Source organism: Hippopotamus amphibius, chromosome 8 (genome assembly GCF_030028045.1).
Source record: "Hippopotamus amphibius kiboko isolate mHipAmp2 chromosome 8, mHipAmp2.hap2, whole genome shotgun sequence".
NCBI lineage: Eukaryota > Metazoa > Chordata > Mammalia > Artiodactyla > Hippopotamidae > Hippopotamus > Hippopotamus amphibius.
In genome coordinates, this window is record NC_080193.1 from 43,039,621 (window position 1) to 43,052,517 (window position 12,897).

At 39.6% G+C, this 12,897-nt stretch overlaps 1 protein-coding gene across 4 annotated transcripts in view; it reads left to right on the forward strand.

Moving 5' to 3' along the window:
* Positions 1-1,933: 1,933 nt before the first annotated feature.
* UGGT1 (UDP-glucose glycoprotein glucosyltransferase 1) overlaps positions 1,934-12,897 on the forward strand; it is a 105,643-nt gene continuing 94,679 nt past the window's right edge. For 2 of the 4 annotated variants that reach the window (XM_057744757.1, XM_057744758.1), the window contains exons 1-3: positions 1,934-2,158; positions 7,486-7,621; positions 11,415-11,497. In XM_057744757.1, the coding sequence (XP_057600740.1) occupies positions 2,101-2,158; positions 7,486-7,621; positions 11,415-11,497 (277 nt within the window). In that variant the 5' untranslated portion in view covers positions 1,934-2,100. Of the gene's footprint in view, positions 2,159-6,999; positions 7,081-7,485; positions 7,622-11,414; positions 11,498-12,897 lie in introns of all 4 variants that reach the window. The other 2 variants (XM_057744759.1, XM_057744760.1) reach the window with 2 other exon arrangements.

Here is a 12,897-nt window from a genome sequence, read left to right on the forward strand (position 1 = left end):
CAACATATGAATTTAGGGACGGGACACAAACATTCAGTCTATAGCAGATGGCGATAAGCTCAGTGGTTGCCAGGATTTTGGGGAGACGCGAATAGTTGAAGCACGGGATTAGAAGGGTGAAATTATTCTGCATGAAACTGTCATGATCATTACGTATGCCTTTGTGAAAACCCATAAAACTGTACAATGCTGCGAGTGAACTGTGATGTAAACTATAGACTTTAGTTAATAATGATGTACCAGTATTATTTCCACAATATTGAGTTTTGAGAGTCCTTTACATATTTGAGATACAAGTCCCTTTTCAGATATGTGGTTTGGAAATTATTCCATTTGAAAATTATTCCAAATATTCCATTTATATACGTGTAACCCTAATATACCACACTAATGCAACATGTTAATAATAGGTAAAACTTGGTATTGAATGTTAGATTCTGGGTGGGATGGATATATGGAACTGTATGTACCATCGGCTCAATTATTCTGCAGAATTAAGACTGTACTAAAGAAGCTTGGGATGAACATATACACACTACTATATATAAGACAGATAACCAACAAGGACTTACTGTATAGCACAAGGAACTCTACTCAATATTCTGTGATAACCTGTATGAGAAAAAAATCTAAAAAAGAGTGAACATATGTATATGTATAACTGAATCACTGTGCTGTATACCTGAAACTAGCACAACATTGTAAATCAACTATATGCCAATAAAATTAAAATATGTATTGAAAAACTGTACTAAAAATATAAAGTCTATCAATTACTTTTAAAAGTTTGAGTCTCACTTTTACTCATTTTCACAATAAGAAGAGAGGATTAGGTTATTATATTCCTTCCATCTTTAACATTTATGATTATGTACGCTATAGCTAAGCAAATGTTGGTGTTATTCATGCATCAATAGTAGAAGACCAAGTTAAAACTGAGAGTGAAAAACTAACTCTGTAATGTGGTGAATTAAACAATTTCTTTTTTATGGGAGTATCACCGTAAGTGATTTTAAAAGGGATAAAAAAACACACAGTGGAAAGCTACTAACACAAAATCTCCCTCAAGAAATATATTTAAAAAGTCATTTCCATTCCTTAAAATTATTTGAACTCCTTTTAGTCCAGCAAAGAACAGAAAACCCAACAGTCAGCTACAGAAGTTCTTGAGCACGGTACAGACATACAGCTACCAGGTTAAGGGAAGTGTTTTTAGTCCTTGCTCTGCCATTCTCAAGTGAAGGACCGTTTGTGTCATGTAATTAAAAGTCAGCTAAAATTTTACACTTTTTACCTACTTTTTAGTGTATTTTTGATTTTAGTTCACTTTATTAGTTAAAAATCTATCCTCCAAAGACGTATTCATTTCCGGGTGGCTAAAATGATCTGCCTAGTGTCACATTCTAAAACAATTTTACATAGTAATTAGTAAATTACTATGTAATTTGGCAAATTTATATTTTCCAAATAAATAAGGAATTCTAAGGACAAACTAACCCTTGCAGATAAAGTTGCCACTGCCCGTGTAAAATAAGCAAAGTCGTCTCATAAAATTAAAAAAAAAAATCTTCCTTTCCCCTGCTCCCTGGAACGGAAGCTATCAAAGCTTCGGGTTTAAGATAAAGTCTAAGGTTGTTCAGAAACATTGTCATTTTGTCCTCTACTGAGAAGGGTTTAAGGAATTAGGCTCTGAAGCTCCCCAGAATCCAAACTGGAAAAAAGTATGAAACCCCTGGTCTCAGCGGCCCCATATACAGGACCGCAAACCTCGAAGACCGGTGCCTCCCCAGCTACACTAAACTGCGGGAAGCAGGGAAAGAGGCGTGGCCTCCTCGGATGAAAGATGGCAGCCGCGTTTCCCTCTGGGCGGCCTCGGCCACAACTCGGTAGCCGGAAGTCCTCCGGCTCTAGCCAGTAGGAAGCGGAAGTAAAGGGCGGTCGGCGGCTGGGCTCTTATCTTTGCGAGGCCGGCTTGCGAGCGGAGCGGCGGGAAAGGCGCGTGTCGGCCGCTCACTGGCGCAGCTGCTGCCGCCTCCGCCGCTGCCCCGCCCCGTCCCGGCGTTGTCGCAGGTGCCGTCGCGGACGAAGCGCGGGCCCGGCATGGGCTGGAGAGGGGATGCGGGCGGCGCATGTGCTGCCGCTGCGCAGCCGGTGACAGGTACCCCTGGGGCGGCGTGGGGAGGTCTCGCGGGCGGGGAGACGGTCTAGGGCGCGAGGCCACCTTGTGTCCCGGTCACCTTGAGCTTCCGCTTCTTCCCTGACTCAGTTTCCCCCTCCTGTATCCCAGCCCTCCCCCTCTTTGCGAGTCCCCCGAGTTGTCCCTCGGTGTCTTCTGGGCAGATACCGTTTCTGCGGGGGTGGCCGCGGGCCCTCTAGCCGTTTTGCGCCTTCATTGAAGAGCTTTGAGACCCGTGTGCCCAAGTGAAGACGGAGGTGGGGGAAGTGCCCTAACAGGAATTTAGACCAAGTCTGACCCTAAGTCGGTTGAGAAGCAGCAGTTTGCAGGACTCCGGTTGAGGAACGAATGGATCTTTTTATAGATTTCTTTTGCCCCCACAATGAATTCGGGTGATGAGTATTGACTGCCGTTTTCATTTAATACGAGGATCTGTTGGTTGGAAATTGGATGATCCGGTTTCACTTTTAGCGTGAGACCTGCCGGAAGAATAAGATCTGCGTACGTTGCCGATAAGTTATGGGTGTAAGCTCTTCGTGTTCCTTGGCTAGAATCTCTAGATTGTTTTGCATTTCTTGCCAGATTTGAGAACTAGCATGTTTTGTTCATTCGAAGTCCTGGGGTCTTATGCCTTACTGTGCTACACCAACTATTTTGGAAACATTCATTCATCACGTACTTGGCCAGCCAATTTTAGTGTGATGTTTGAAGACATTTTAAATAGTTGTATGACAGCAACACAAAATTTGGGTTGTTTGTAGCCTTTCCATTTGACTAGCTTTTGATAAACTTAGCTGAAGCTCATTTTTATTAAAGGAAATAAACGTTGCTTTGTACAGTCGTTTGGCACCTTCCCAGTGCATGTTTAACTTGAGGGAAATAATTTGAACTATGGAGAAAATTCTCTTAGATCATTTTCATATTAGATGTATAGTATCTACTTTTAATCAGAAATTAGATGTATGTGGTTCAGAGCAAGTGGGTTTTACTAATAGGTATATTAAGTTTATTAGTTTGCTAAGTGTATGTTGAGTTTAATTATTTCAGAAGTAAATTTATTTCTCAGGTAAGGTGGTTCCTAATATTTTTCCTTGCTGTTATCATATATGTTGAAACTCAGATGGCTATCTCTTAACTTACACTCTGTGAGTTTTGGTTTTTTTTTTGAGTTTGTTAGCTATTTTCTTCAGTTTAAAAATGGAAAAAGAAAAAGTTGGTGATGACTTAGAATTTGATGCCTCTTCTGTTTCCAAAAGTGAAAAACATTTGCCATAATATTATTTTGATTATTATTTTTGATAAATGAGCAAGAGATAGTGTCTATAATTTAAACTAAAGAAACTGGGTCACACACTAGATCTTACAGATGAATCTTTTGGGCATAGAATTTATTAAAGACTGTTTTTAATGTATCCATCATGCTGTAAGCATGATACCTGTGATCACGCAGTGCCACATTGCAGATTCTGACAGCTGTTATTTCACAGACTTTTCCTCTTTATAAGCAACCTTTAAGGACTACTAGAATCAGAGTGATAAGGGATCTCATGGAATGAAGGCATCCTCAAACAAAAGGCCACTCGGTGACGTTCTTATTTCTACTTCTCTGGACAGTCTTTTCCTCTGGTGTTACCTGTGGTATCAAGGGTGTGGGGTCTGGAGGTGGGAAAGCTCTTCTTTAATGTGTAGCTTTCCTCCCTTTCCCATCTCTAATGATGTTTTACTGTGCCCCAGGAACTCTCTGTCTCTTTAAAACAGGGCAAGGGGATCTCTGGGTGAGTCATGGTGCGTAGAGTTTTCATTTTCACCTTTCTTAAGTCTAGGCTTTTTGTAGCGCCTTTACTCTTGGTGCCACATCCCTTTTTTCCAGTGGCTTTCATTCATGCCTTAATGAACAAAGTCTGTTTATTTTACTTTGAGTGCCTCCTGTGTTCCAGGCATTATGCGAAGCATGTGACTGTGACAGACAAAACTCCCTGCTTCTGAGGAGCTCATATTCAATCCCCAAAGCCAGCCTAAGTATGGATCTGTTCAGGCTGGTTGCTCAGTTTGCTTTGGTCCCAACTTCAGGGTCGCACCCTTGGTTTCAGGTTTAAACTATATCTCTCTCAGCCACCTGGGTCTCAAGGACTCTGCCCCTAGAAAATCCCTGGACTTGCCTTGGGTCTTGTAATAAGGTCCTTTGCTCGGTCTGCGTCGACAAATAATGAATTCTTACCCCTTCTTAAAGCCAGAGTACCAGGGCAGAGAGATGAAAACAGACAGATGTGGGTTCCAAGCATTGCTATTTATTCATTGGGCAAGTTACTTAGCCTCTCTGAGCTTCCATTTTCTTATTTTTAAAGTGGGGAGGATAGTGTTTCACATATTATGCAGTGTATTTATGGACTGTCTGCTGTTTGCCAGGCACTGTGCTCTTGGCTGTGGTGAACAAAGTGGACGAGGCTGCCCCCCTCAGGAACTGCAGTCTCCTGGAGCCTTGTGCGGAAGGGCTGGGTAACCTGGCGTTTGCACAGCACTTGGCAGTGGCGCTGTCCAGAGTAATTCCACCCGGATCTGCCTGGAGTAACTGCTCAGTAAACGCAGGTGTTTCCTTGGGGCCTTCAGTCACTCCCCATCTCCTCCCCACTCTGTGCACGCTGTTGGCTTGGGATTACTGTGCAGTGGCATCTAATTTCTCATCTGGAATCACCACTGTTGAGGGATTACATGTCTAGGTCCCTTTAGGAAACGTTGTGAACGTAGCTGTAGCATGAGTACTGCTTGAACATAGTTCATATGCACTGCCTGCGCTTTAGAGACTTAGTGACTTTTGGGGGAGGAATTTTTATATTTTTTTTCCTGGTCACAGAGTATATATTTCCAAGGCATATTTTTTTTTTTTTTATAAATTTATTTATTTTATTTATTTATTGGCTGCATTGGGTCTTCATTGCTGCACACGGGCTTTCTCTAGTTGCTGCGAGCAGGGGCTACTCTTCACTGTGGTGTGTGGGCTCCTCATTGTGGTGGCTTCTCTTGTGGAGCACAGGCTCTAGGTGTGGGCTTCAGTAGTTGTGGCACACAGGCTCAACAGTTGTGGCTCACAGGCTCTAGAGCACAGGCTCAGTAGTTGTGGCACACGGGCTTAGTTGCTCCGCGGCATGTGGAATCTTCCCAGGGCAGGGCTCAAACCTGTGTCCCCTGCATTGGCAGGCAGACTCCCCACCACTGCGCCACCTAGGAAGTCCTCCAAGGCATATTTTTGAGGCCTTGTCATAGCGATGAGTTATTATTCTATAATTTGGAAGACAGTTTCTAGTCTCTCTTCCTTAAGATGATATATTTTACTAGAGCAGTTAGTTCTGGTGTAGTACTTGGCAGTTTACAAAGTGACTTTCATGTTGCCTTCTCATTCTCACAGTGGCTAGGTGAGGCAGATACTGTTATTCCTGTTTTAGAGAGTGGGGGACTAAGGGCAGGGAGTTATTAGGTAACATGCCTGTGGTTAAGCTGCTAGTAAGTAGCAGACTCAGGAATTGATCACAGGTCCCTGACTCTAAAGGTTTCTTCCTTCTTGCTAACCATGTTTGAGACTACAGTCCGTGGACCTCCAGGGGTGGGTGTCTGAGAGACTTCTTGAGTGATCTGAAATTGTATGTAAAAGGTTGGGTCCTTGCTTGCTCCTCTGCAGGAAATGTCAGTAACCTTTGCTCCATTCCGAAAGGGGCCCGTATCATCTGCAACCCCCCTCGGCACCTCCCCCCACGCCAGGAATCACTGCTAGCGGGTTTCATTGTCAGAGGTCTAGTTTGGTTACTCCTAGTCTTTATCAGTGTTGATTTTTTTAGTATTTATTTATAAATGAGATGTTCATATTAATTTTTTTTGTTGTTTCCTAAGAAGCTGGCAGTATCTGAACTTGAAACTCTTTTAAAAGCAAGTTTTCTGTTTCGTAGAATTCATTTTGCTTTTGACCATTGTTCTTTAGAGATATTATATATTATATGAAGCAAGATGTTGGCACAAATGATAATGCTTTTTGTAAAAAGAAGATACTGACTGGTTGCTCCAATATGGACTGTATCCCCCACAAAGTATTTTATAACTGGTGTCGCGGAATTGGGGTGAGCTTTACCGGACGTTAACATTCAGAAGCACAAGTTTGGTTTAGTGTTTCCCACGTATTCATGACCCCTTTGGGTTCCCATTCAAATGGGTGGAACTTGGATGCTGACTTTTTATAGCTCAGCGGAAGTCTGATTAGGGTTCTGTTAGGTGGACTTCTGGGATGAAAAAATCAGATCAGAGAAGTCTGCAGCTCAAGACCTTTTCTGAAATAATGTGGACACTGAGGTGTGCTTGGTGAGGCTGCTGCTGGGAGGCCTGCATTCTGTGGCTCTGCTGATTCACCAGTGACCCCAACTTTGCTTATTTTGTAGATGGGAATCTATTGAGTTCTTACATTTCCTCATTCCAGAACCTATATTTGAGTTGACATTTGAGACCCATCCTATTAGCTTCCTAAAGCCTCCATAACAAAGTACCACAGACTGGGTGGCTTAGAACAACAGTTTATTGCCTTACAAAATTTTGGAGGCTAGAAATTCTAAATTAAGGTGTCACAGGACCATGTTCCTTCTGAAATCTGTAGGGGAGCATCTTTCTTTGCCTTTTCCAGCTTGTGGTAGCCCTAGGCATTCGTGGCTTGCAGTATAATTCCAGTATCTGCCCCCATCTTTACCAGGCATTCTCCCTCTAGCTCTTCACGTAGTCTTCCTTCTACATGCCTGTCTATCTGCTCAAATTCCCACCTCCCTTTTTTTTTCTTTTTATAACACCAGTCATTGGACCACGGCCTACCCTGATGACCTCATTTTAACATGATTACCTCTGTAAAGACCCAGACAGGTTCACATTCCAAGGTACTAGGGCTGGGGGATAGGACTGCCCTCTATCTTTTTGGGGGATACATTTCAACCTGTAACACCTTTCACCTGTATCAGCTTTATTTACTCTCCCACTTCATAAAGTATGATTGTGTGCAACGTGCTGGGCCCCCACCTGACTTTTATATCTTTGTGTGGTACAGGTGCCCAGGAGATGAAGTGCAGCCTTTGTAGGAAAGAGCGTAATAACCTACACACCTTTAGTTGTGTGTCAGTCGTCAGCAAACATCTGTTGAACTGTCTAGATAGCAGGTGCTGTTATATATTGGAAGCATATCTGTTTCTGTCATAGTCATGTCATTTTGTATCTCTAATTACTGAGAGTCAAGTTTAAACATTGCCTCGTAGCAAACCTTTTTCTTTTTCTTTTTCCCTTTTTAGGAGTTTGCCGTAAAATGGGCCTTCTGACTATACTCACTGGACTGTGGTTGTTTTCCTCAGTGAAGGCAGATTCAAAAGCTGTTACAACCTCTCTTATGACGAAATGGTTTTCCACTCCATTGTTGTTAGAAGCCAGGTGAGAAGACATTTTTTTTCCTTGCACTTGTAAAAGTGAAAATGTAGGCTCTGCTAGTGAATATTCAGGAGCTTTTTAGGGAGTGAGATTCTCATCATATGCATTTAGTAAGAGCCTCTTTCAGCATGCACTGTGCTGTGGGCTGTTCACAGGCTGTAAGAACACAGACTCTCAGTCAGCTGACAGGGACGTATTGATGACAGAGATCCTTAGGGACTTCTTTAGACAAATGTATTGAATTGGTTAAATTATTATGTTATCTTCCAGGAGAAGTATAAGCATGGTAATAAGGGAGGGGAGAGTTGTACTTAAAGGAAATTTTCCATTTATTTGAAAAAGGTGCAAGAGGTGTTTAATAAAAGGAAGAGAAGAGAGCTTGGCAAGGTGGGGGAAGAGGACATGCCCCTCCTAAGAACTTGGAAGGAGACCCCAAGATAAGAGAGTACAGAGGCAGCCAATGAAGTAGCCACATTTTATCTGATTTTAGCATCTCCAAAATCAGGATGCATATAATAAAATCAAGTTGTTATCTTAAAATTGGTAGCATCTTTCACTCTTAGTGTTTCGTAAAACAATGATATGTCCTAAAATCGAGAGTGTCTTTGGGCAGCATTTCATCCTGCGGTTCCTGAAACATACTGGATCCCAGTCTCCTACCCCGTCTACCTCAGTGCCCCTCATCTTAATCCCTAGAAAAACTTGAATGAAGAGTCTGTTGTGTCGATGGTTTATATGGATAGCTGCACCTCCTAAAGCAGAGCTCCTTTGGTACAGTATTGAGGAGAGGCTGGTAGGAACGTGGGACTTGAAGGAGCTGGTCTTGACTTGCTGAGGAGCCTCCTGGACTTTCTGTTGAACAGACTTTCTCCCATCACTTCTCTGTGCCTTCCTTTCCTCAGCAATAAAATGGCAAACGAAACAAAACAAAAAACCTCCAAACTCCAACAATCCCCGTATTCCTCCCCAAAACCCCCAAACCCCACTGCGTGTATTTCATAGTGATGTTACACTGTGAGTTAAATGGATTGAGCCTCTCAGATGTCAGCCCTTTATTAGATCTTGGTGGTTGTAGCAGTGAGGTATCTGAAGGTGATGTGAGGTCCTGGACTGCCTGAGCCAGGACTCTTGTAACTGAATGTTTTTTTCTTCCTTTCTGCAAATCTTATTTTGGATGATTTTTCTGGTGTCAATCTAAGTCATTTTCTAAATAATTTTGTGCAACTAACTGTAACAGATATTTTATGATATCCTGCTTAAGTTCTTGCCTGGATTACAGTCCCTTACTCTGACTTATACTAACAGATTTCTTGGTGTTTGTATATTGTCTTAGAAGAGTCTAACGGCATATACTTATGGACCTTTGAGAAAGTATGCTAAAATTGGCAGCTTTAATTGATCAATTTTTTTCAGTTTCTTTGATCTCTGTGAAGTGAGTATTATAAGCTGTTTCCTTCACCCCAGCTTACCTATAGCAAATTTAGCCGCTTTTCATGATATCCTGGCCATTTGCCATTTTGGTTCACTATTTTTAGTCCTCTTCTGTGGCTATTTGCAGACAGTTTGTCAAAGTAAGGGGACATGTAGGCAACTCAAAAACGTGCTGTGCTTATTTGAAACCACTCCATCTTCACCTCCAGAGCTAGCTGAGGACACCAACCTTCCCTCCTGGGTCCATGGTAGACATTGATGGTGGGTCGCACCACTGTCCATCAGGGGGCGGTTGAAGGGACAGAATCTTTCTCCACACATCGAGGCATGCAGCTAACAAAGAAGACCTTATGCCTTTCTTGCTTCTGGCCCTTAGGGACTAAAAATATTCCTGCGTGCATTTTTAGATTGGACCTGATACTCATGAAGGGTTTGTCCATGAAGTGATATATATTTAATTGAATTAGAGCTCTGATTATGTTTTGAGCAGCTAGCTAAATTGACTAACAGAAATATTGTGTCAATAAAGTACTATTATTAAAATGGAAACAAATAATCATTTATTGAGTGCTTAGATATTATAATGGCTGGAGGATGCAGCATGATAGAGTTGAGTGATTGAGACTGGAATGTAAATTCCAGATTTTTCATTTACTAACTCTGTGCTCTTAAGAAATTTAATATGTTTATAAGTGGAGAGAATGTGCTCTCCCTCTACCTGTCACCCATTTTAGCAACTGTCAACTCAAGTCCAACAACCATCACCACCACCACCCTCCTACCTTCTCCTGCTAAAATATTTTAAAGCAAATCCCAGACATTGTGTAATGTCATCTGTAAAACTATCAATTTTTTACTCAGTGGAATAGGTATCAGAAACTAAAAAACAATTTAAAACAAAAAGCAAACAAGCTTAAGCATATTGTAAACAAGTGGCAGCATTCCTTTTAATACTGTCTTGTTCCTATCTTCCATGGATTAGTTCAGTGGATGTGATAATTAATTTTCTTAAGACTCTTTGACACTTAGACGTTATAAGACTTATTTATGCAGTGGAGTGAAAAAGAATGTGTGTTTAAGAAGTTTCCCTGTAATTATATGAAAAGTATATATTTATGTGCATACGGCCTTTGTAGGAGGGTCTTAGGTTAAGTGAATCCTTGCTCTCACAACTGATGAGTATATTACCTCTCCCCGTTCTGCTAGCTTAGCTTATGAATGCAGCTTTAATTCATGAATTTAGCATTTATTTACACATCATAATCTGTCTTAGTACCTGTTTTCTTAGACTATAAGCTATTATAAGGTTGGTATGATGTCTATGCCAATTACTTGAAAGTCTAGAAAAATGCCACATTCAAGGAGGCACTAAATAACTTAATACATTATGATAATGGGTATTTTCAGAAACCTATTTTTAGAGAAGCTGTGCATTACCAGGAAATGTTTCTTATTTTTCCCATATTTCTGTGTCTAGCTGTGGAGTAGAGTCAGAGTTGCACAGCCCAGTGTTGACAAGTAATGGGAAAGTCTTCCTTTGGCTAGGTAAGCTGAGATCCAGATCTGTAGTTTGCTTTAAGATAGGGGAAGACCACCACTACATTGGTATGGCTTGGAGGTGAAGATAACTGATTTACATGAATCATTCAATTAGTACATGCATTTTCTTTTAGGGATTTTAGGCTTTTGAATGAAGGGAAATGTAGAATAGCCATTATTTTAGATCAGTACAGTGGTATAAAGTCAAGGAAAAAATTAAGATGGCTTTAAGTTCTAAGACCTGATTTTATTAAATCAGTGCAAACTTTAATGTTTGGTGATCTTGAAAATTTGGGTTTATGGATATTAAAAGATTACAGCATGCTGCCTTTAGTCTCCTAGAAATTTTTCGAGAATTCATGTTTTCCTCAGGAGAACCTTAGGCAAAACGTATTTTTTGTCCTTTGTAAGGTCTTTCAGAAAATGAGTGAGCAAAACTGGTAGCAGAATTATCAATTCCTAATTCTCCTTCCCCTACTGATAGCATTTTCATAAATGAGATTTCATAAGCTTTCTTTATGTTGGGACTTCCCTGTTACAATATTTCTGTTATTCTGGGTTTCTTAAGGAATACCTGTTAAGCTATTACATGAATAAACTACTAAGCTAATTATTTATTCATAGCTAATAAGCTGGTAAGATTTGCTTATCGTTAGAAAATATATGTTATACATATTCGTGTATAATATATATTATCAAATAAAAGCCAAGCTTTGGACATCCGGAAACTTAAAAACCTATTTTTACTCTCCTTAGTAATATAGCTTTTGTATTAGAAGATTTTAATAAGTTGTTTTATTTCTGACATTTCCCCCTTTTCTCTCAGTGAGTTTTTAGCAGAAGACAGTCAAGAGAAATTTTGGAATTTTGTAGAAGCCAGTCAAAGTATTGGATCATCAGATCATCACGGTAAAATTGAAGCAAATGCTTCTTTGACTTTGGTGTCTGGGAATATATTAGAAAAATCGGTCTCTCTCAGAATATGTGTGGCATGGCAGTTAATGGAAAATATTTTTAGGTTTAATGGCTAGAGTTGTGTTGGTAGCCAGCAGAGTCAACACATACTAGTAATTACTTTTGAAAAAGTTTATAACTTTGATGATAAGAACTACCTTTAATTTTTTTTTTCCTCCCCTTGTTTTTGTTCTTTGGTGCATTCTTCTATTGAAAGTGCTATGTGAATATTTTGTGGAAGTCAAATTCATTTAAAATCATTTAGCATTTACTCAGTAACCATTAGATTTGGTTCACTTTTTGTTATGAACTAATTACACAACTGATCTGTTACCTGTTAAGTTTGTTATCATTAAGTTAGTGCCATTCAAAATGTTTTCCATTATGCGTGCCAGCCACCCAGAGCCAGAGTGTCAGGGTGTCAAATTAATGACAAGGTAAACTGTATCACTTGTTTACAGTTTCTGATGAGCTTTCACAAACATTTTCTGATTCGACATAAGCTAAATAGAGTATGAACATTAATAGTCAAAGATGCTGATACATGAGTAGTTGAAACCTTGAATGTTAGTACATTGGCAGGCTTAAGTCCTCATTGAAGAGGAAATGTGTAACAATTATGTGACTGCTGTTAATATTTGACTGAATTGATTTTAAACTTTATGATTTTTAAAAATTAATACGTTTGAAAAGTCGTCTGAACCTTTTTTTTGCGATTTAAGTGCATAAAAGTTTTGAACAAGCATCTGTAAGCTTTAGTTACATAATTTATATTCAACTAGAATTGTTTGAGTTATCAAAAAAATCATTTTAGTTTATGATTTCATAAAACATTTATCAAAGTGGGTTTTGTAATGAGTTTTGAATTCTGACATTTAAAATGAAATTTCTTCAATATAAATGCTAATGTGTTCTTGGTTAAAATTAGGGGAGTATGAATTCTTGGAAGTGATCATAAAAAGTATGTTAAACATTTTATTTAAATACTGTTCTTAGTCGCACCACCCGAAGATAGTCACCATTAACATTCTGGCAACATTTTCAGATATTTATTTCTGATCTTTTTTCCTAATTAGAAGATGCTAATGCCATATAGAACCTTTTATGTTTTGCTTTTTAAATGTTAAATATTAAAAATTTTTTTGAATAGATAATAGTGGTTTAAAAGTCAAAGCTATATAAGAGGCTATACAGAGAAAAATCTTGTTCCTTCTGTTTCTCTCTACTTTTTATAACCATTTAAATTAATTTGTTTAGTCTTCAGTGTTTTTTTTTTCTTTTTTTACAACAAATATATAAGCATGTATTCTTATTTCTTATTTCTTCTAACAGTGAGAAAAAATAGCATACTATAT